The sequence below is a fragment of the Pleurodeles waltl genome, chromosome 10 (genome assembly GCF_031143425.1).
Source record: "Pleurodeles waltl isolate 20211129_DDA chromosome 10, aPleWal1.hap1.20221129, whole genome shotgun sequence".
NCBI lineage: Eukaryota > Metazoa > Chordata > Amphibia > Caudata > Salamandridae > Pleurodeles > Pleurodeles waltl.
In genome coordinates, this window is record NC_090449.1 from 573,717,378 (window position 1) to 573,738,447 (window position 21,070).

Consider the following 21,070-nt stretch of genomic DNA (forward strand, 5'->3'; position numbering starts at 1 on the left):
CCCCTGTACCAATGTGCAGGTCAAGATAGGTTTGGTCTCTATGGGCGTGATCTGTTGCTTATTGACCTGCTTATGGTGGCCAAGAGATCACTAGAGACAGAACAACATGTTACAAAACTTCAGGAGGAAATCAAAGCCCTCAAGACCACAGTTGGTACCCTAATGCCCCAAGCATAGAAGCTCGAGATGCGAGCGGAGGATGCGGAAAACCACTCCTAATGCTGTGATTTCCAGTTTGTGGAGTTTCCAGAGGGAGTAAAACGAACAGCCCCTGCACGCTTTCTAGAATAATAGCTCCCGAAGATGCACTTGAATGCCAACTTCTCATCTGTCTTTGTGGTGGAACATGCGCACAGAGCCCTGGCTCCGCCTCTACCTCCGGGGGAGGCCTCCAAGAACAATCATTGCTAAGTTCCTTAATTATAGGGACCATGATGGTATAGTACAGTCAGTTCGCCAGAAAAGAGATCTCTCCTTTGAGAATCACCTCATTTGAATGTTTCCAGACTACACCAAACATGTGCAACAGATGCGGAAATCATTTGGGTAGTGAAACAGAAACTGAAAGCAATGAAGTTAAGTGACTGACTTGCCACCAAATGACATTTTGCCCTGGCAGGGGTCGCAGTGTCACTTCTGTTGTGTGCCCCAAAGTCCTCGCTGTGCTATTATGTGTGTCAAATTGATTCAAGGTAGATCATATAGTGGCACACTGTGAACGGTAACAGTGGCCTTTTGTGTCACTACCCCTCTTCTTCCTTTCTTTATTTATGTGCTTCTTTGTTCCTTCGCTTTATTTTTTTCTCTTGATGTGTGAGTGCATGCTGAGTGCAGAGTTGGTTGCGTGGAGATTTAGGCAGGGTGAAGGGCTTGTTTGCTGGAGGGGTGCTTGGGGAAGTGTAGTAGGGTTATTGTTCAGGGTCAGGGTGTCACTAGGGCTGTTCTGCTTCGACTGGCCCGCAGGCACGACTGGCCCCTGTGATAGTGTTTAGCGTCAGGGTTCTTTCACTTCCCACCATGACAGTAATGTACATCTGGGTTTGTGAGTTTAGCATGGGGGTGGGGATCAGGAATGGTTGGGGAGACACAGTTCGCATTTGTGTTTACCCAGTGTGGTGGGAGGAGAGCAAGGTTGTTTATGCTTTTTTTTGCAGTAAGTTGATAATTATGGCCTATCCTATGGAGGGCTGGTGGGGTGGTAAGTCAGTGGTACCCTGAGCTGGGTGTGATGAGTGGTCTGGCTTAGACTCATGGGAGATGGGGGTGCATGGTGCAATGGCGGGACATATGCATGCTGACAAGTAATATGCGGACCTCTACAACTTTGTTAAGCACTACAGGGAGAATGCCTATTTAAGAAGGATGGGGTTGCACATAGTGATGCTCCAAGAAACACTCTTGATGGATGTGGAGGCACAAAAGTTACCGAAAAAGTGGAAAGGCCAGTTGTTTTCCTTGTATTAGTCCAGTTATGTCAGGGGGTTTCGATATGGATGGCTCCACAGGTTTCATTCCACCCTCTTGGGTGCATGGCTGACATTGAGTGCAGATATGTCCCGGTCCATGGGTTGTTGGATTGAGTGAAGATATGTTTTTTTAATGTGTATGCCCCAAATGTGGATGATGGGGACTTTTTCAGCATACTGGAGTAGGAGCTAGTTCAATATGTGAAGATGCCCATTATTCGGGCGTGAGATTTTAATTGTGTGCTCGACCGGCAGTTAGATGACCTGCCCACAGTGAGACCAAGCCACGAATGATGATATTGATGGGGTGGTTGACCTGCAAAGATATCTGGTGGTAACTCCAGCGAGGGGTGGAGGAATTCTCCTGTTTTACCCCTGCCCACGGTGCATACAGCTGACTAGACAGAGTTTCAGTGCCACAAGAATGCATTGACAATGTGTTGGGAGCCCAGAACTTGCCGCGATTCATGTCAGATCACACACCATTATTACTGGAATCTAGAATTGGGAAGAACCATCCCAGGATCCCATTATAGCAACTGAGCTGGTAGGCACTGAGAGATTCGATCTACAGAGGTAAACGTGTCAGTCCTGCATGTGTGTTTTCACACCAATTGGAATTATACCAGGAAGGAATACCGAAAATTATTACGTTGGGAAGGGGACAAATCCGGCTGCCCTGCTGGCGTGGCTTCTTAAATGGGATCCCCCACCATTGGTTTTATCCTTGTCTAGGGAGGACAGACCAACAGTGATCAGGTAGCTGGGCATTAATACACTATTGTGTGACCATCTAACTGGGGTATATGAGGCAGCATTGATTGATACAAGCCAAGCAGTGGGAAGTTTTTTAAACAGAGTTGTGTTGCCCCAGCTTACAGAGCAGGAAAGGGAGAGCCTGAAAGGGCAGCTTCAAGATGAGAAGCTCAAAGTAGCCCTATATTATAGCCCCATGGTAAAAGCTCTGACCCTAATGGTTTGCCAGTAGAATATTACCACACACTCTGTTTCGCTGGTCCCCAAAATCTGGGAGGTGCTTCTGGAAGCTAGACGCAGGGGCATGCTGCCGGTGCCTATGTGCAAGGCACTTATTGTGATGTTCCCTAAGCCAGATAAGGACCGAGTTACCCCAGGTCTTATTGGCCACTCTTCATTATGAACATGGACACAGAGATCCTTTCCAAGGTACTAACCGTGAGACTGCAGTCTGTAGTATCAGACCTGGTGGAGAACAATCAGTGTGGGTTCATGCTGGAGAGGGGTACCCATATGAATCTTAGATGGCTGTCGCTTGTGATGCACTTGACTCAGGGGATCAATATGGAAGCAGCTCTGGTGGTACTAGACATCGAGAAGGTCTTCAACACCCGCAATTGGGAGTCCCTGTGGGAGGTGTTGCAGCATATGGGAATAGGACTAGAATTCTGGTCCTGGGTGTGCCTTCTGTATGCCGGGCCCACAGTGTGGGTGCGGACAGGCAGGGTGGTATCTGAGACCTTTCGTGTGTGGAAGGGTACACAGCAGGGATGCCTCCTGTCCCCGCTCCTCTTTGTCCTGGCAATGGAGCACCTGAATGTTGCGGATGTATCAGAAACTTGGTGCATACCATGTTGATGTACACTGATGACACTCTCCGATGCCTGTGCAAACTGGGGGACTCAGTTCTGGTATTGCTAGTGGTGCTGGAGGAGTTTGGTAGGGCTTCCAGTTCATGAGTGCCCTAATGTGACCTGAACATGGGGAAGGTGACTGATGGTCTATGAACTTCGATTTGGTTTTGGAATACACTCCAGCTCTCAGTGTTGGGCAGGGTAGCCCTGAGCAAGAAGGCGCTTTTGTCCTGCTGCCTGTATATGATGCAGAATTCTTTCTACAACTTACCGAGGACTATTTTCACAGAACTCAATAGTTTGTTGGTGTCCTTGGTGTGGGCTGGCAAAAGGTCAAATTGGACATCTTGAAATTGGACCCTGATGAGGGCAGACTAGGTTTCCTGGATTTGCAGCTCCATTCTCTGGTGGGTCTCCTGCAGTTCGTGGCCTGGTGGTGTGCTGATGGTCCTAACTGGGAGAAACACCTATTGGCCAGCTTGCTGGATGACAGCAATCTCCCCAAGCTATTGATGAGTGTCGCTGGAGTGCCAGTGAACTGCTCCCACACCTGGCAACAGGTGGGTGTGTCCTGGGAGTAGCTAGTGAGGTGGGTTTTGTGTAAAGCACCATATGCCAGGCTTCTGCCACTCTGGTGGTTGCAGCCATTTCAGCAAATACAGTCCTTGATGGATATGTCTCAGTGGCTGGAGGGCGACTGTCAGGGGCGAGTGACCAGTACTTGAATGGTGCCTTCCTTACAATAGTGGAAGTAACCACCTTGTTCCATGTGGCGTTGGGCCAGTGTCCCCGGCTAATTTTCTCCATATGACATTGAGTTGTCCACATTTGGATGCTTAAAGGGATGGAGTGATGCGGACACTGTGGCTCCACTCAGTGGGGGGTCCACGAGATATCTCATCAGCATTGTGGTTCTGAATCAGTCTTTGTATCATTATTGCTGCGCTGTTTATTTGTATTGGTGTTTTTGTATTTTCTATGGAAAATGCTAATAAAAACACGTTTTTTTTATAAAAGGTTAGCCTTCCTTCATAATCATGAGTTGTCAAATGTAATATCTGTGTGGTTGTTGCATTAAACTGACCTCCATAGAATGCTTTTATCAATAATTCCTGGGCATTCATAGTGTTTGGCACCTTAAAACCATTTTAGAATTTCATTTTGTGACATTATTAGTTAAAAGCAATTAAAAAACATTAGGGCTCCTAATGCAAATAAACAGCGCTGCAATAATGATACAAAGACTGATTCAGAACCACAATTCTGATGAGATATCTCGTGGACCCCCACTGAGTGGAGCCACACTGGGTGGAGTTGCTGGACACCTATTCCCATGTCTAAGTAGGCACCAGTGAAAGTGTGTGTCCAATCTCTGGGAAAAATCATTTGTCTCAGTCAACTCACTCAAGTGTTCCACTGTCTCTCCCCAGAGTTCTGGGTCTCACTCCTATTCTTAACTGTTCACATTCACCTCAACTGTCATTCCCCAGCGCCCGACAATTATTTTTGCCACGGTGGAAGCATGTATTGCAGCTACAGAGAATTTGTAATGCCTCATGCATGTACAATTTGATCTGATTCAAAACTTAAATTTACCTTTGGTGATTCTTTCCTTATATAGTAAGTTTCTGAGACTCATTTACTTGATTCTGGCTCTGAATTTGTAATAAACCTTTTGATCTTTATTTCTGCCTCCAAGATTCAGTGAGAGGCCAAATGGGTTAGGCACAATGTAAACTGATTGAAATGTATTAATGTGTCTCTCCTTACCCCTCGGAACTCCTAAAAGATTAATCAGAACAATAAAAATTGGTGCATGGGCCAGATCTGTTATCAGAATTGTAATAAATAGTTAAATGCTGGTTGTCCATTTGAAAATTAGAGATGGAAACAGGAACAAATGTCCACTATTTAATTTGGAAAACAATAAATCCTAAGGCCGAAAGTACTGCGGCCTACCCCACGAAATGGGAGGACTCTGAATACCAAGGTTGCACAGTCTTGAATCCACCTCAAGCCTCTTATATTCACCACCAGACACTCCCTCCTGTGTTATCTCACTCTTGCTGGTTCTTCCTCATTTCTGCTCTCTCCGGTTTTCACCATCATTTTTTTCTTTCTCTTCTTTCATTACAAGTTTGTGCTTTCTTCCTCTTGCTCTGGGTGAAAGTCTAATGACTGCTGGTCCCAAAAACGAGTGTTGGTGACCTCCACTGGCAACCACTGGCTCAAATTAAGCACTGACCTGTGAATTTCCTCAAATGTGAAAGTAAGTGGTTAAAAATGTCACGATTCCTAGGCCTAGCTATGAAGATAGCTCCCACCAAAAGAATTTCCTGCCCAGGGTTGATCCTCGCAGACTGATTTTAAGTTTGTCTGTCCAGCTGATTTGGACAAACACTATTTGCATTACTTTTATAACTACTATGTCTGTTTTTAAGCAATTTATCTTGCTAGTAGGGTCACTAGGATTCTATTACTAGATTGAACATAAATCTACACTAGTATGCGCACTTGCACAAATACAGACTCTCTCAGAGTAAAATGACTGGTTTTCAAGTTCGACTTGTCCAGCCCATGTTCCCAAACTCAGTGTGTACTAGTTTTATAACTAGTTAACCTGGTTTTAATTTTTTTATTTTGCTAGTAAGAACACCCAAGGTGGCATTTGCCGATTGAACATAAATCTACACTAAGCCAGCGTAATTGCAGTAATACAGATTTGCACTATCTTTAAAATTAAGCCGTTTTTAAGAATAATTTTTATCAGTAAAGGTGCAACACCCAGAATAAAATGAATGATTGTATCTTTTAACTAGCGCATTCCAATGTTATGATTTATAAATCACAATATTTTGTAGGTTTAGCAACTAAATTGCTATGGTTTTAATGAACTGAAATAATAAAGAATAGAGTTGAACTTGAGCTACGAAGATAATGGTGCAATTGAAAACAAGTTAGCCTGTGGTCCAAACGTGATAAAATGATAAAACATGGGATTGGACACAGTGATGGTAGTAAACATAGATATTCTGAACATCTACATTTTTTCATTGACCATTAGTGACTGATAAATGACCTAGTGATTTTGCTGTACATGATGAGCCTGCTGTGACGTGAAAGAAGCCCCTAAGGAGAGACCCTGTCAGGAGCAATAAACATCATGTACAGCATCAAAGTCAACTCTCCTCATGGGGCTTCAAGCAATATAACACCCGGGCGAAGCAGACTGGTCATTCTGAGTTTGGAGGGCGGCAGAGGCCGCCTGCCAAACTCATCCCAACACCTGACCGCTACTGCGGCCAGGACACCGCCGGCCCTATTCCAAGTTCACCGCAGGGCCGGCGCGTGGAAAGAGTGTTTCCGCCCCCTAGTCCTGTGGTGAAGTGGGGTTTTAACATTGACGCCACCTCAGAATCAAGCCGGCACCAATGTGGTGGTGCAGCGGGTGCAGCAGCACACATTGTGCATTTCACTGCCCGTAATTCGGGGAGTGAAATGCACGACGGGGCTGTCCATGGGGGCCCAAGCACCCCCATTCCGCCAGCTTTTCCACAGTGGTGCAAACCGGCATGGAAAGGCTTACAGTGCTGCCCTGGCGGATTACAACTGCTGGGACCGCCAGGCTGCAGGCTGGCTGCAGCCTGGCGGTGTCAGTGGTTGGACCGTGGCGGCTCTGCAATGGTCAGAATGGGGCAGTCAGACTGCCACTACCGCGGCGGTCCGACTCCAGACTAGGAATGACCACATGAATTTGAAGTACCATTGGTTGAGAGCATGCCCGATTTTGACTCCCTTTGTGAGAGGTTCAGTGCAACTTTGGAGGAGAAACTGTCTCAAGTGCAGAATCAATTGCAGAGGATTGAAAATAGTGTAGCTGACTCACATGTCAAAATGTCCCTAATGGAGTCTACAATTATTGTACCATCAAGCGCTGGGAGCCCTGATAATAGTGGCAGGTCTTTTCCATGTACTGGATCTGTTGCTGTGCAATTCATCTTCGAAGGAAGCCGTTCCCCCCATAACCCCACTGGCTCCACCACCATGATAGTAGCCAATGCACAGAGGGGGCTGGTTGCGCCCTTTAAGAGGGGAATAGGGGTTAGCCCCAATAAGCTAGGTAATTGCAGTCAAGGGCTGGAACCAAACAGAGATTGTTTAGACTTACCGCCTGCTTCCTGTCCATATGTTGTGGTACTTGCTGGGGTCCCTCCTCTTAAGGCCTCTGAAACTAACACCTGGCTGGAAATCCACAACAAGTGCGCTGACTGGTTTGTTAAACATAACATCTTCAATTTGAATAATAATAATGAGATAATAATGGCCCAGAAAGTAGGGTGGGTGGTTCATTCCAAAAAAGTTATGGTAGGGGATTACATTGTAGTAAATTGTAGGAACCCCTCCTGTGCTAAAAAGTGCTAAAACTACTGGAAGAATCTGGTCACAAAGAAACAGGAATCAGTGCTCTCCCCTTCTGGTCTTTTTATAGGCCTGATATGGTGATAGACCACAAGGGTAGCAGCAGTAGTAATCTGTCTATCCCGCAACTTGACTTTTACAATAGTTTCTCTCCTTGAATAATATAGATGATCAAGATTGACTGGTGGGTAGTGCGGTTGTTGATAAATTTGTCGCACCAGACACTCCAGTTTCAAACGTAGTTTCATTAGATCATGATATTATTGTTGTTGCAAAAAATCCCAAGGGTCCTAGAAATACAGTATTTAGGGTATTGTGCTGGAATGTAGGCATTCTTTATTCTGAGATCTCAAAACCAGAATGGGTATCTTTTATAAGATGTTATGATGTAATTATACTCTAGGAAACTTGGATAATGCACAATTTGTCATTTGATGGGTTTGAATGCTTTAGTATTCCAGCCACCCCATCCTGCTCATGAAGCACGTGGGCAACTTGTCAGTTTGAGTGAGCCTTTCTGCCAGGGGGAGTACAAAAGCTATTGATATAAAAAATGAGAGTTTCAAGATTGTTGAATTTAAGAGGGGAGTTGCACTGTACTTAGTCAATTTTCATAATAATGATTTTATTAATATTTTGAATTCAAAATTCCAGAGCCTATTTGACTTTATTTAATCTCTGCAAAGTAGAGTTGGAACTGAGTGGAACTTGGCAGGATATTGTCTTGGGGGCAATATAAATACTAAAGTAGGCAATCATACTAAGACCTTGGAGGGTCTTGTAAAAACAGTTAATGACCCCATGATGTCCTTGGGATTTGTAGATTCTTGAGGGGCGGAGCTGGCAGGTTTTCTGGCAGCTTATGAATTTATTTGTGTGATGGATGTGGCCCTGTTAGAGACGCTCTTGTTACCAACCTTTAGAACCCACGGATGTTCCTCGATAATTTGTTATATCTTTATATCAGAGAATTTGGAAGATTTACTGGCATATGGTGAGGTTGTTTCCTACATTTTTGGGCATTATAACCCGATAGAAGCGGCTTTAATGTGATCTCGGAGAGCCAGATATAGAAAAGAGAGTGTTATTACTACAATCCAGCCATCTACTGATGCTTTGCACCTTGTCTTGAGAGTGCCAGACCCTTGGCTACTTTTTTAGGGATATAGGGGGTGATTCTCACCCTGGCGGCCGGTGACCGCCAGGGTCACCGGCCACGGGAGCACCGCCGACAGACCGGCGGTGATCCGAAGGGCATTCTGACCGCGGCGGTTCAGCCGCGGTCAGAAAGGGTAAACCGGCGGTCACCCGCCCGTTTACCGCTGCCCTTCTGAATCCTCCATGGCGGCGGAGCGCGCTCCGCCGCCATGGGGATTCAGACACCCCCTACCGCCATCCTGTTCATGGCGGGAAACCCGTCATGAACAGGATGGCGGTAGGGGGTGCCGCGGGGCCCCTGGGGGCCCCTGCAGTGCCCATGCCAATGGCATGGGCACTGCAGGGGCCCCCGTAAGAGGGCCCCGCAAAGTATTTCAGTGTCTGCAATGCAGACACTGAAATACGCGACGGGTGCAAACTGCACCCGTCGCACCCCTGCAACTACGCCGGCTCAATTCTGAGCCGGCGTCCTCATTGCAGGGGCATTTCCTCTGGGCCGGCGGGCGCTCTTTTGGAGAGCGCCTGCCGGCCCAGAGGAAATGTCTGAATGGCCGCCGCGGTCTTTTGACCGCGGTGCGGTCATTTGGCGGCTCCCTCCAGGCGGGCGGCTCCCGCCGCCCGCCGGGCTCAGAATGAGCCCCATAGTTGGGGAGAGTTTTGATCTGGTAGAGATTTACCTGTCCAAAAACAGTGCCAATGTAAATATTGCTAATGCCTTCTCTAGGTTGTGTGAATGTATCAAAGCAAAGTTGTTGCGTGCTCTTCATGCAGGATGGTTGATCAGGAATGTAAAAGGGCCAACCACTATCTGCGTACGGCATTGACATGCCAACTTATTGATCAGGTAGAGGTGGCCCTTACACGGAAGGCTTACAAGTAGGCTGTGAATAACAGGAAGGCGGTAGTTCTCCAATTTCAATGGGATTCCCTGGCCTCAGCAGCTTCAAAGAAGGATAACAAGCTCTTTTGGGCAGCTGTGAGCAATAGCAAGCGTTTAAGCCGGATTGCGTCTTTAGAAAGGTGTCATGTTTCTAGCGGGGCATGGGAATCTCATTTCGCAAAACATTTTGCTGCTCCTCAGGCTTCTAGCAGGTTTATGATTGCTTCAAATTTGAATGGTCCCGCAGTAAACCTAGACAGTGTCCATGAGGCAATTGCCCAGAGTCTAGGGGGCCTGATGGTGTTCCAATTGATTTGATAAAGTTAATCCCTGAGATTTGGGCCTCTCTTTTAGTAAATATATTTAACAGTTTAACTCACAGCCCCCTATCAACCTCCTGATCTACTTCTATAATAATTTCAATCTTTAAAAGAAGGCTCATTCGCAGCCGAGTTGTTATAGGCCCATTTCTCTGATTAGTACAACAGTTAAGATTTTAGGTAGAGTTTTGTTCAATAGGATAAGGGAATGGGCTGAAGAGAAGTCTATTTTGTACTCGTACATGTATGGTTTCTGGAATCATGTTGGGACCATGGGGCAGTGCCTAAATTTGTCTTTGGTGACTGGGAAGTACACAATTGCCAAACTCTCCCCTTTGTTTTAGGATTTTATGGATTTGACCTCAGCATTTGATTGTGTAAACCGTTCTAAGCTTTGGTCAAGGATGTGTTCTCGCCCCACTTTTATTTATTTTATAACCCTTTACGTTCCAACTGTCATTGGTTCCCTTTTGCCTTTGTTGCTATATACAGATGATGCTGTTTTGATGGCTTGTACCCCCAGAGCACTTTGCCTTCTAGTTAATGACTTTTTCGATTTCATGGGAGATATAGAACTATTAACTAATTTTAATAAGTCCTATATTATGGCCTGTGGCTTTAAGAAACAACATCTGCCTACTATGATGGTGGCTCTTTCACTTTGCAACGTACTAGCACTTTCCCATATTTAGGGGTGTTATTTGCAAGCATGGGTAGCTGGGCACCGCATATTGCATATAGTAGGGTGAAGTTAGCAAAGGCAACTTCCTCTCTGTTCAGTTTACCTAAACCCAGGGGTGGAGGCTATCCCTCTTTCAGAACTATATAACATGCAATGCTTACGATCTGTAACGTATGAAGCAAGGGTTTGGGGTCTTCAAAAATGTGCTGTGATTCAACTTAAGGGGAATAGGTTATGTAAGAGGATTGTCGCTGCCCCCATTTCCTTCCCTAGTATGATCGGCCATCGAGAATTGGGCCTTTGCATTGTGGAGGATTATATTGCCACTTGTCCGCCCTTGTTATGGCTTGCAGTTTGGAAGAATAAAGATGCAAGTCTTACAAGGGATAACTTAGAGGATTGCCTCAGTTGTGATAAGGGTATGGAGATTCCCTGGTTATCTTATGTGGCGTCAGGGTTGCACAAGTCAGGCTTTCATGACGTTTTTAAGCATCCCGAGGCTGCCTCTAATGTCAATAAAAAACAATTATACCGAGCACTATTTAATGTGATGGATACCAAGAGGCTGACCTCAGAGAGGGAAAAGCCCAGAGTGGTCACACACATTGACTCCTTTATGTCGATCAGACTGCAAGGTACATGAAAAGACTGATGGGACGTTGGGAGCAGAGTCTGCTATTCCGCTTTACTGTAGAGCAGGGTTGATTAATTATTTGTTAAGCTTTCCCCTGAGTTATAATGGCAGTCTTGATGGTATACCTTGCCCGTGTGATGGGAGGTCTGGGCAAACAATGTTGCACTTTATGTTTTTCTGTACATTTGATTATATGTACACTGGGCTTTTATTGATACCCCTTGTTAAGAGACGTGAGATTATGTACTGTAGGTTAGCTCCTAAGAGTCTGGTTGAGCTGGCTGATGATGAGGCAATTGCTCAGGTTGGAGCTTTCTTGATAGCTGCAGTATGTGCCCCTCGTTCCATTCACATGGATTAAGGGTTTTAGTAGTTTTATATTTGTTTTGTAACTGATTGTTGTATGTTATTTCAAATTGTCCTGTAAATCTATTTTTAATTATGACATTTATTGTGTTGTATTTGTATGATACATTTATGGATTCATTTTGTATTAAAATAAAGTTTTGTATTGCTTGGTTGATTGACTTACTGATTTTTTAATTTCATCGACGCAGGAAATGGTGGCAAATTGTACATGAAAAAACTGTACTAGGAACTTGAAACATGAACATAACTACTCTGAAGACGCTTGTATGTTTTATGCACTAGCTAAAAGGGGAAAAAGGCTTTCTTTATTCCTCAAATACTTGAATTTAGTAAAGAAGCAGTGGTCTTGAAATACAAAATAGTGGAAACATACAGTTTTCTGCATCAGCGAAAGGAGAAATAAGATATAGTCAATAGTTGTTTGTATCTAGATGAATTAGGGTTTTATCATTTAGTATATGTTTGGTTGGGATTTATTTTGAATTATTAATTTTGTGTGATATTGGATAAATACTAAAACAAAATTTATTTTAGTTTGGTATATACCATATAGGGCACGGCTTAAATCTCAGTAATGACTGTACTTGTTTGTTTTGTTTTAACATTTAGACCATCAATTTGAGTGCCTTGGATTTGGCCTTGTTAAGTCCAACTCCTTAGGTACCAACACTGGGGCTACTGGAACTCCAGGGGCCAGCAGCTATGGGAATTACAGGTGGAACCTTATGGTTCCAGTGAGATTCTGAGTCCAATTCCTCTTAATTTTCCCTTTGAGTTTCACCTGGATATTTCAGCCACTTGCAGCACAGATCTGGGGTGTTACAGCAGAACCAAAACAGTTCCCAGATGTTCCTGTAGATCTCAGGCTTCCAAGGAACCTGCCACACCTTCCTTTACCGGCTCAGTCATAATTAAAAGGCATTTTATAATGAGTAGTGAGGACCTTAGTAGTGCTGCATCTGTCAAAGCATAAATAAATCAGATGTGATACGATTGTGTTGTATTTACAAGTAAAAAAGAAGACTTTCTGTTAGATTGTAAAGCGCACTCAATAAGAATGAAATGCCTGATTGCATATATTAGGCCTCAAGTCTCACAAGGGAAGGACAGCAGCTGAAATATGTATTCGGTGACACTAAAAGTTAAGAGGTTCTATGACAATCAATGACTTTCTATGTGCAGAAGCAGGCAGGGAATGGTCAGGGTGAATAGAGTAGAAAGGTTCTGACTGTCATCAGTTTCTCTGGCTATGTAAAATGTGCCTAGAGCAAGACACCAAAATCAAAATGTATATGTAACAGTATAAGCAAGAACAGATACCAAGCGGGCCAAACATTCTCTTGTTCTCTATAAAAAATGTATTGTCTACTGTCTCCTTAACGTTTAGGAAAATAGACGTATTTGAACAACAATGCAATATTTAATTTTGTATTGTCGAAGGCAATTTCCTGTATGAGGTTGTCTTTAACTTTGTATTGTCTTAATTAGGAATACACTTGCTGTAAAAATATAATAATTTCTTGCTGTGTGTATTATGGATTAAACCAAATTACCTCATATCAATATCTTATGTATCTTTCAGGCAAACCAAGCAGCCAACAAGTCCCTGAGATGGCTTTCTTTGTACCACTTCTCTTAACCCTGTTGGTATCTGTCCTCGGAGGTTTTTATCTTCTTGGAATGTTTCGTAGAAGAAGGCCGAACGAACCCCCTTTGGACAAAGGCTACATTCCATGGCTGGGTTATGCTCTGGACTTCAGAGACAACAGTGCAGAGTTTTTGAAAAGGATGCAGAAGAAACATGGTGATATTTTTACCGTTCACATTGGAGGTCAGTACTTCACTTTTCTGATGGACCCGCTGTCTTTTGGATCCATTGTTAAAGAAGCACGGTCTAAATTGGACTTCAGTAAGTTTGCACAAGCACTGGTTGCCAGAGTTTTCAGCTATCGTGGCCTACCAGGTGACCATAAGCATGTGCAGGCCTCAAGTACAAAACATCTAATGGGGGATGGACTTGTAGTAATGACCCAAGCAATGATGGAAAACCTGCAAAATCTGATGCTTCACGGGGTTGGTTCAGGTGAAAGTGGCAGAACCTGGAAACAGGATGGACTTTTCAAATTCAGCTACAACATAGTTTTCCGTGCTGGATATCTTGCATTATTTGGAAATGAGTCAGTAAAGCAAGCCGGAAGCATAGAAAAGGCCAAGGAAACAGATCGACTTTTATCAGAGGAATTATTTCATGAGTTCCGAAAGTATGACTGCCTCTTTCCCCGGTTAGCTTATGCAGTGCTTCCTCCCAAGGAAAAACTTGAAGCTGAACGTCTAAAAAGGCACTTCTGGAATAAGCTGTCTGTGAAGAAATGCATGTTCAAAGAGAACATTAGTGGTTGGATCTCTGATCAGCAACAGTTTCGAAATGAAAATGGGATGGAAGCATATATGCAGGACAGGTTCATGTTCTTGCTTCTATGGGCATCACAAGGGAATACCGGGCCTTCTTGTTTCTGGCTTCTTCTCCACTTAATGAAGAACCAAGAAGCTATGAAGGCTGTGAGAGAAGAAATCGATGATGTAATTAGATTATCTGGTCAAAAAGTAAAGCCAGGTGGTGAACTGCTAAATCTCACCAGGGACATGCTGTTGAAGACACCTGTTCTAGACAGTGCAGTAGAAGAGACTCTGCGATTGACAACTGCTCCAATATTGATTAGAGCTGCTCTGGAGGACATGAATCTCAAGATGGCAGATGGACAGGAGTATGGCATTCGCAAAGGGGACAGAGTTGCTTTATTTCCATATCTCGGTGTACACATGGACCCAGAGGTACACCCAGAACCTCATGTTTTTAAATACAATCGTTTCCTTAATGCTGAAGGGTCAAAAAAAGTAGATTTCTACAAGAATGGGAAAAAAGTGAAATATTTTTCAATGCCTTGGGGTGCAGGAACCACTATTTGCCCTGGACGTTTTTTTGCAGTCAATGAATTAAAACAATATGTATTCTTGATGTTGACCTATTTTGAGTTTGAGCTGCTTAACCCACAAGAGGCCATTCCTCCTATAGACCAAAAGCGATGGGGATTTGGTTCCATGCAGCCAATTCATGATATTCAGTTTAGATACCGCCTTCGGTTTTAGTTTTTAAAGTTTCGTTTATTTTCCTAAAAGATTACACATGGAGGATTCAACTTGTTAATTTTGATATTCGAAAAGTTATATCCATGTATGCTAATGCCTTATTTCACTTCAAGAATTCACTACCAAGAAACAATTTTGATAAAACAATCACGTAGGAGACTCTTCATTCCACATTATTTTTGTAAGATTGAGGTAGAAATATGAAATTGTTCCAGCAAGGAAGCAATAAAATATTGAGTGGAGGAGTTCAGTAACTCATCAGACAAGAGTCTACATGTAATAAAGGGTTGACTATCAATCTGACTCTTCACCCAAAATGTAGACTACCCTGCATTGAAGACTGTGTTGAAACCAATTAACAAGTTGCTAAATTTTAAAGCCATATTTAAGAATATGCAAGGACTGTTAAATATGGATGTAAGTGCATTATCTTTGAACAAGTACAAGAGCCTTTTTAAGATAAACAGCATGTAATCACTTAACTGACATATTTTGTTTACCAAGTATATATTTTGTGTGTAAATTCAAAGACACCTTCTTCTGAGCACCAATGGCCAAGCATTGTATCTAATCTATAACATCTTCCCCTCTCTGTACTATCTCTCACCTTATATTTCAGTGTTTCCTCAACAGGATAATAACAAATCAGAAACGTTTACCAGGTCTTATTGAACTACAGCGTATTCCTACAATTTTATTATAGACTCCCATAGGTGGGTTTCATGTTTAGCATCAACTGGTGGGCAAGCTATACTCCAATAGTTTAATGTTCAGGAAAAACAAAACCTTTAGTGATTTTGTCTCAAATTAATTGTTCTTCCCCTCTTCAGGACTAGGTAATTAATAGTTTGCCTTTTCATTTGATTCTGTACATGTATTCATTTGTTAATGTTCTGGGTGCATATATAATTTTATCAATAGCATGAAACTTATTTGTTGCCATTGCTCTACAACACTTCTGCGTGTACAACAATTAGGGCTATAAATACACAGCTATTTTCTCCTTCCCTGCCCTTCTATAGGACAAGTTTAATCAGCAATTACATTATTTACCAGTGTTATCGTATTTGCCCCACTTAGCCCAATGTCCCTTGCTCAGCTGTCACTGAAACTCCACTCCCTGAACCAACATATGCGCCATATCCCCCCCACCCCACCTACAAATTGCAAACCACTCACCCTCTCCTCTTGGATGTTAATCTGTCTCTCACTGTTCAATAAACATCTCAGCCTTGTCCTAGACTTTATATTTGCACTTTCAGTTTGGTAAAAAAAAAAAAATCAAGCCTCGTCTCACCTCATCCCAGCTTACTACGAGTCTCTGATCTCCTACTTCTTTATAATTCTTAAAAGGCAGTGTTTTACAGGCTCAAAACATTATATCCACACTTCCTCACATCAGTCTGCTACAGTGTTTTTCCAGTCACTTCTACTTCACAGAAACTCTACTCAGTCACGTCTTTTAGGGGTGTAACGCAGGCCCCTGTAGCCCCTATGGTGCAAAGGGTACCACCAACTCTCCAGGGGGTTCCAACCCTTCAAGCCGGGTGTCATTCAGCCCAAGGCCAATGATTATCTGTGAGATATGGATGACTCCAAGGCCCCTCCTCACATTCTACAGGAAGCCCTATCATTTTGAGTCACACTACTGATGTCTCTAAATTTCTCACCTCCGTTGTTCACAATCAGCTCTCCCCTGTACTCATCTTCTTGGACCTAGCTGCAAAATTCTATACCACCGGGCACCATATCATGCTTGCTGCCTTTACCTCTCCTGGTGAGGAGGGTACTGTGTGGTGTGGAAAAATGTTTATTCCTTCTGCTCTCCTTCAAATCACATTGAAAGTCAAGTGGATAGACTTTCTTCAGTATTTCAAATAATTGATTTCAGAACTTCAAAATAGTCCTGTTCTGCACAAACAAATGTACCTTCACGACGGTCTCCAATCACTAATAACTTTTAATTATTTGTATTCTTTCTCTGATAAGAATTTCATATTCGTAGGTACGTTTGTGCAAGATATTATATTCCTCTTTCTTATGACGTATTAAATCTAGTAAATGCACATGTTGTCACTCTTTAGTGGATGGTTTTATGCTTTTGTCTTTACATTGGCACATTTTAAAAATTTATTTGTGAGCTGCAATTAATTGACCAATCACTATTTTCGTCGATATCGGTATCCAGATTTGGTGGCAGGTCTTGGTCACTTTTTAGTTTCTGTAAAAAAGTGTTGTCTCAATTTATTATTTTAAAATCGATATTTGTATTTATCCTTGATGAACTGAAATTGTTTTAAAAACATTTGTCTGAATAAACCCATTATTGACTGGAAAAAACTGGCCTAACCCTACCTTACCCCATGAAGCATAGACAATTTAGTTCAATACTGGTATATTCTACTTTGAGCCAGGTCAAACGTTTTTGGGATGGAGTAATATAATCCTCTTCACAACCACGAACAATGTGATTTGAGTGAATGTGTATTCATTATGGCTTGTAAATAGTTTTCGTCTACAACCACTCACCCTTTCTTCTTGGACATTAATTTGCTTCTCCTTCCTCAATTTCTTAGCCTTGGCACAGTTAAATCTCTCTCTCACTTCTAGTAAAACAAACCGTCACCTGACCTTCAGACTACCTGTCCATTACCACCCAGTTTCTGATCCAAAGCCTCCTTAAAATTCCTAAAAGGTGGTATTTACAAACCCGAAACTTTCTATTCACAGGTTCCCAAATCAAACCACTACAGGCTGATTCCAGCCAGTTACATTTCACAGACACTGTGTCATGTTTCTAACTTCTTTACCCCTATTCACCAGAAGCACCTCTCCTCGGGCCTCATCTTCTTGGAGCTGTCTGCAGAATTCTACACCAGCAGCCAGCAAATCATGCTTGCTAGACTCGCATCCCAGTGTATGGGAGATACTGCTCCCGAATGGTTTGCCTGTTATTTCTCTGGCCGGTATGTCTCTGACTCTTGGTGCGGAAAATGTTAATTTCTTTCCGCTCCCCTCTAAATCATGTTGAAATTCATGTAGACCTCTGCAAGGTTGCAAATCAAAAGCTTAAAGAAGTCAAGAATATCCCTTAATGCACGCTGAAAGATGTAATATCGTGATGGTCTCCAATCTGTATTTTCTTTTTTAGTTAATCTTTAGCCATTTTCTGTATTTTCTTTTTTAGTTAATCTGTAGATTTTAAAATCTTTCTTGATATTTATCCATGATGTACTTAAAATGTTTAACAGACTTTTTGTTCAAATAAGATCATTATTTACTTTTACATTGATTTGCCTCAATGCGTTAACCTTGTTATGTGCATATCGATTTATCTGTAGCCCCACACATTATAGTGTGGGAGCTGAAAGACAGATATGGCTTGTACTGGTTAAGAGCCCTTCATCTGTATGCTTGCCAATATTCTGTAACCAAAAAAAGTAGGATATCGATCAGAAGAAATTATCAAGTGGCTTCTGACCAGGATAACAACACTAAACAGACATTACAGGCAATACCTAAGTGAAATTTGATTACTGTGGGCACCCTTAATATTGATACTGCTGGTTTAGTAAGTAACTTCAACAACAACTGCAATACTGTAAAATCTGTGTTTGCTTTCTTATAGTGTAGAGAAATAAGGTCAAATGTTTGGTTATGAAAACTGAAGCATTTCTTTCGTCTCTTCTTTTAGTGATGTGAAATTGTCAGAGGTACTAAATAATGATAACACTACAAAATAAAATTCTGGACGGAGTGTTGAAACTTTTTAAACACTCACCCCCAGTCCAGATCTGGGTTTAATCCATTGTTATGTTTTCCGCCATATCACCACAGTTTGGATCCAGCCATATGCAAATCAGTCTTGGCCCTGCCCCCATGGGAACAGTCTACTCCGAACTGCCAAGCCAGGCCTTCCCAGGACTGGAAACAAGCATCCTGCAACCGATTTTGAGGTATAACTGCTCATCGGCCAGACTAGCTTGAGTCCAGTGGTGCATTGAGCAAGGGACCCATGTCAGGGCAAACCCTAGCCACTCAGGGCACACATAGCAACACCATAACAAAAATGATAGACAGTGTTGAAACATTTCAAACACTCACCCGCAGACACAGATCTGGGGTTAATCCATCATTATTTTGCTTGCCACATCACCCCAGTTTGGACTCAGCCATATGCAAATCTGCCCTGACCCTGCCCCCCCATGGGAACAGTCAATCCCAAACTACCAAACCAGATCATCCCTGGACTGGAAACAAGCATTTTGGGATTGGTTTCAGAGTATCACCCCTCATCAACCAGGAGGCTACCTTGAATCCACTGGTGTAGCAAGCAAGGGACCCTAGCCACTTAGGGTGCACATAGCAACACCACAAAATAAGATGATAAACTGAGTGGTGAACCTTTTCAAACACTCACTCCCAGTCACAGATCTGGGTTTAATCCAGTGTTATTTTGCTCACCACATCATCCCAGTCATATGCAAATTAGTCTTGACCCTGCTCCCCATGGGAACAGTCCAGTCCAAACTGCCAAGCCAGGTCCTCCGTGGACCGGAATCAAGCATCCTGGGACCAGTTTCAGGGTATTACCCCTCATCTACCAGGCTAGCTTGATTCCAGGGGCACAGCGAGCAAGGGACCCATGCCTGGGCATATCCTAGTCACTGAGGGCGCACATAGCAACACCGCAAAGTAAAGTGATAGATGGAGTATTAACACTTATCAAACACTCACCCTCAGTCACAGATCTGGTTTAATCCATCTTTATTTTGCTCGCCACGTAACCCCAGTTTAGACCCAGCCGTGTGCAAATTAGTCTTGGTATCACCCCTTATCAGCCAAACTAGCCTGAATCCACTGGTGCAGCGGGCATAAGACCCACATCATCTCCTAACCTAGCTGCTTAGGGCACACATAACAACATCACAAAATAAAACGATGGACAGAATTTTGAAACTTTTCAAACACTCACCCCCACTCACAGATTTGCAATTAATCCATTGTTAGTTTGCTCAGCACATCACCCCAGTTTGGACCCAGCCATATGCAAATTAATCTTGACCTGCTCCTCATGGGAACAGCCCAACCCGAACTGCCAAGTCAGGCCATCCCTGGACCGGAAACAAGCATCCTGGGACCTGTTTCGGGGTATCACCCCTCATCAGCCAGGCTAGCTTGAATCCAGTGGCAGAGCAATCAAGGGACCCCTGTCTGGACATACCCTAGCCACTTAGGGCACACATAACAACCCCACAAATTAAAATGCTGAACAGAGTGTTGAAATCTTGCAAACACATATCCCCAGTCACAGATCTGGTTTTAATCCATTGTTATTTTTTTCACTATGTCACCCCAGTTTGGACACAGTCATATGCAGATCTGTCTGGGTATCACCCCCTCATCAGCCAGGCTAGCTTGAATCCAGTGGGGCAGCGAGCAAGGGACCCACATCATCTCAGAACCTAGCTGTGTAGGGCACACATAACAACATCACAAAATAAAATGATGGACAGGGTGTTTAAACTTTTCAAACACTCACCCCCAGTCACAGATCTGCGTTTCATACATCGTTAGTTTGCTCAGCACATCACCCCGGTTTGGACCCAGCCATCTGCAAATTAGTTTTGACCTGCTCCCCATGGGAACAGTCCAGCCCGAACTGCCAAGCTAGGTCTTCCCTGGACTGAAATTAAGCATCAGAACTGTGTTAAAAAAACAGTAAGTTTTAGTAAGTATTGAAATCTATAGCTTACCAGCTAAATCTTTTGGGTTGACAAGAATGCAAATGCTAGCAATGAGGTATCTTGTATGTAGATTACGTATTAACTGCAAATAGAAGTAAAAAAATGTTTTTAATTAAATCTTGGCATACCGTTTTGTAATGCTTAAATTATTTCTGTATGCATTGCTCTGTAAATTATATGATTCTAACCTTGTACTTAATAATTGTGTTTAATGTCTTACATATTCTATGATTTATTTTACGGTTATCAGTAATCTTTATGAATGGTATTTTTTTATATCTAGGTTCAAATAAGCAACAATGATGATTTTTTTTTTTAGACTTATTGTAAAGAGGATACTGTTTAGAGAATGGTATGAATTACTCAGACCACCATAATTAAAGCAGAAATAAAAAAATAAGAATGGTGTGCTGCTGTCTGACTTTTTCCATAGTGCTGCGTGGTTTTCATTTCAAATCAGTTCAATTGAAAACCAATTTATATCTAATTTCCAGCCTTAAGTCACATTAAAAATACATTAGAGGCATATATATAAGTTGCATAGTATTTATTTCCAGTAAATATAACAACATTACTAATTCCTGCTTGGTAGGTTAACAATTTAATAGTCATATGATTTGCTAACTAAACTCTCACAC

General features: G+C 42.8%; 1 protein-coding gene across 3 annotated transcripts in view; it reads left to right on the forward strand.

Moving 5' to 3' along the window:
* The window catches only part of LOC138261722 (5-beta-cholestane-3-alpha,7-alpha-diol 12-alpha-hydroxylase-like), a 298,234-nt gene extending 277,421 nt beyond the window's left edge, over nt 1–20,813 (forward strand). For all 3 annotated transcript variants that reach the window (XM_069211025.1, XM_069211026.1, XM_069211024.1), the window contains one exon: nt 13,121–20,813. In XM_069211025.1, coding sequence (XP_069067126.1) covers nt 13,150–14,685 — 1,536 coding nt within the window. In that variant the 5' untranslated portion in view covers nt 13,121–13,149 and the 3' untranslated portion in view covers nt 14,686–20,813. The remainder of the gene's footprint in view (nt 1–13,120) is intronic.
* Nucleotides 20,814–21,070: the final 257 nt, after the last annotated feature.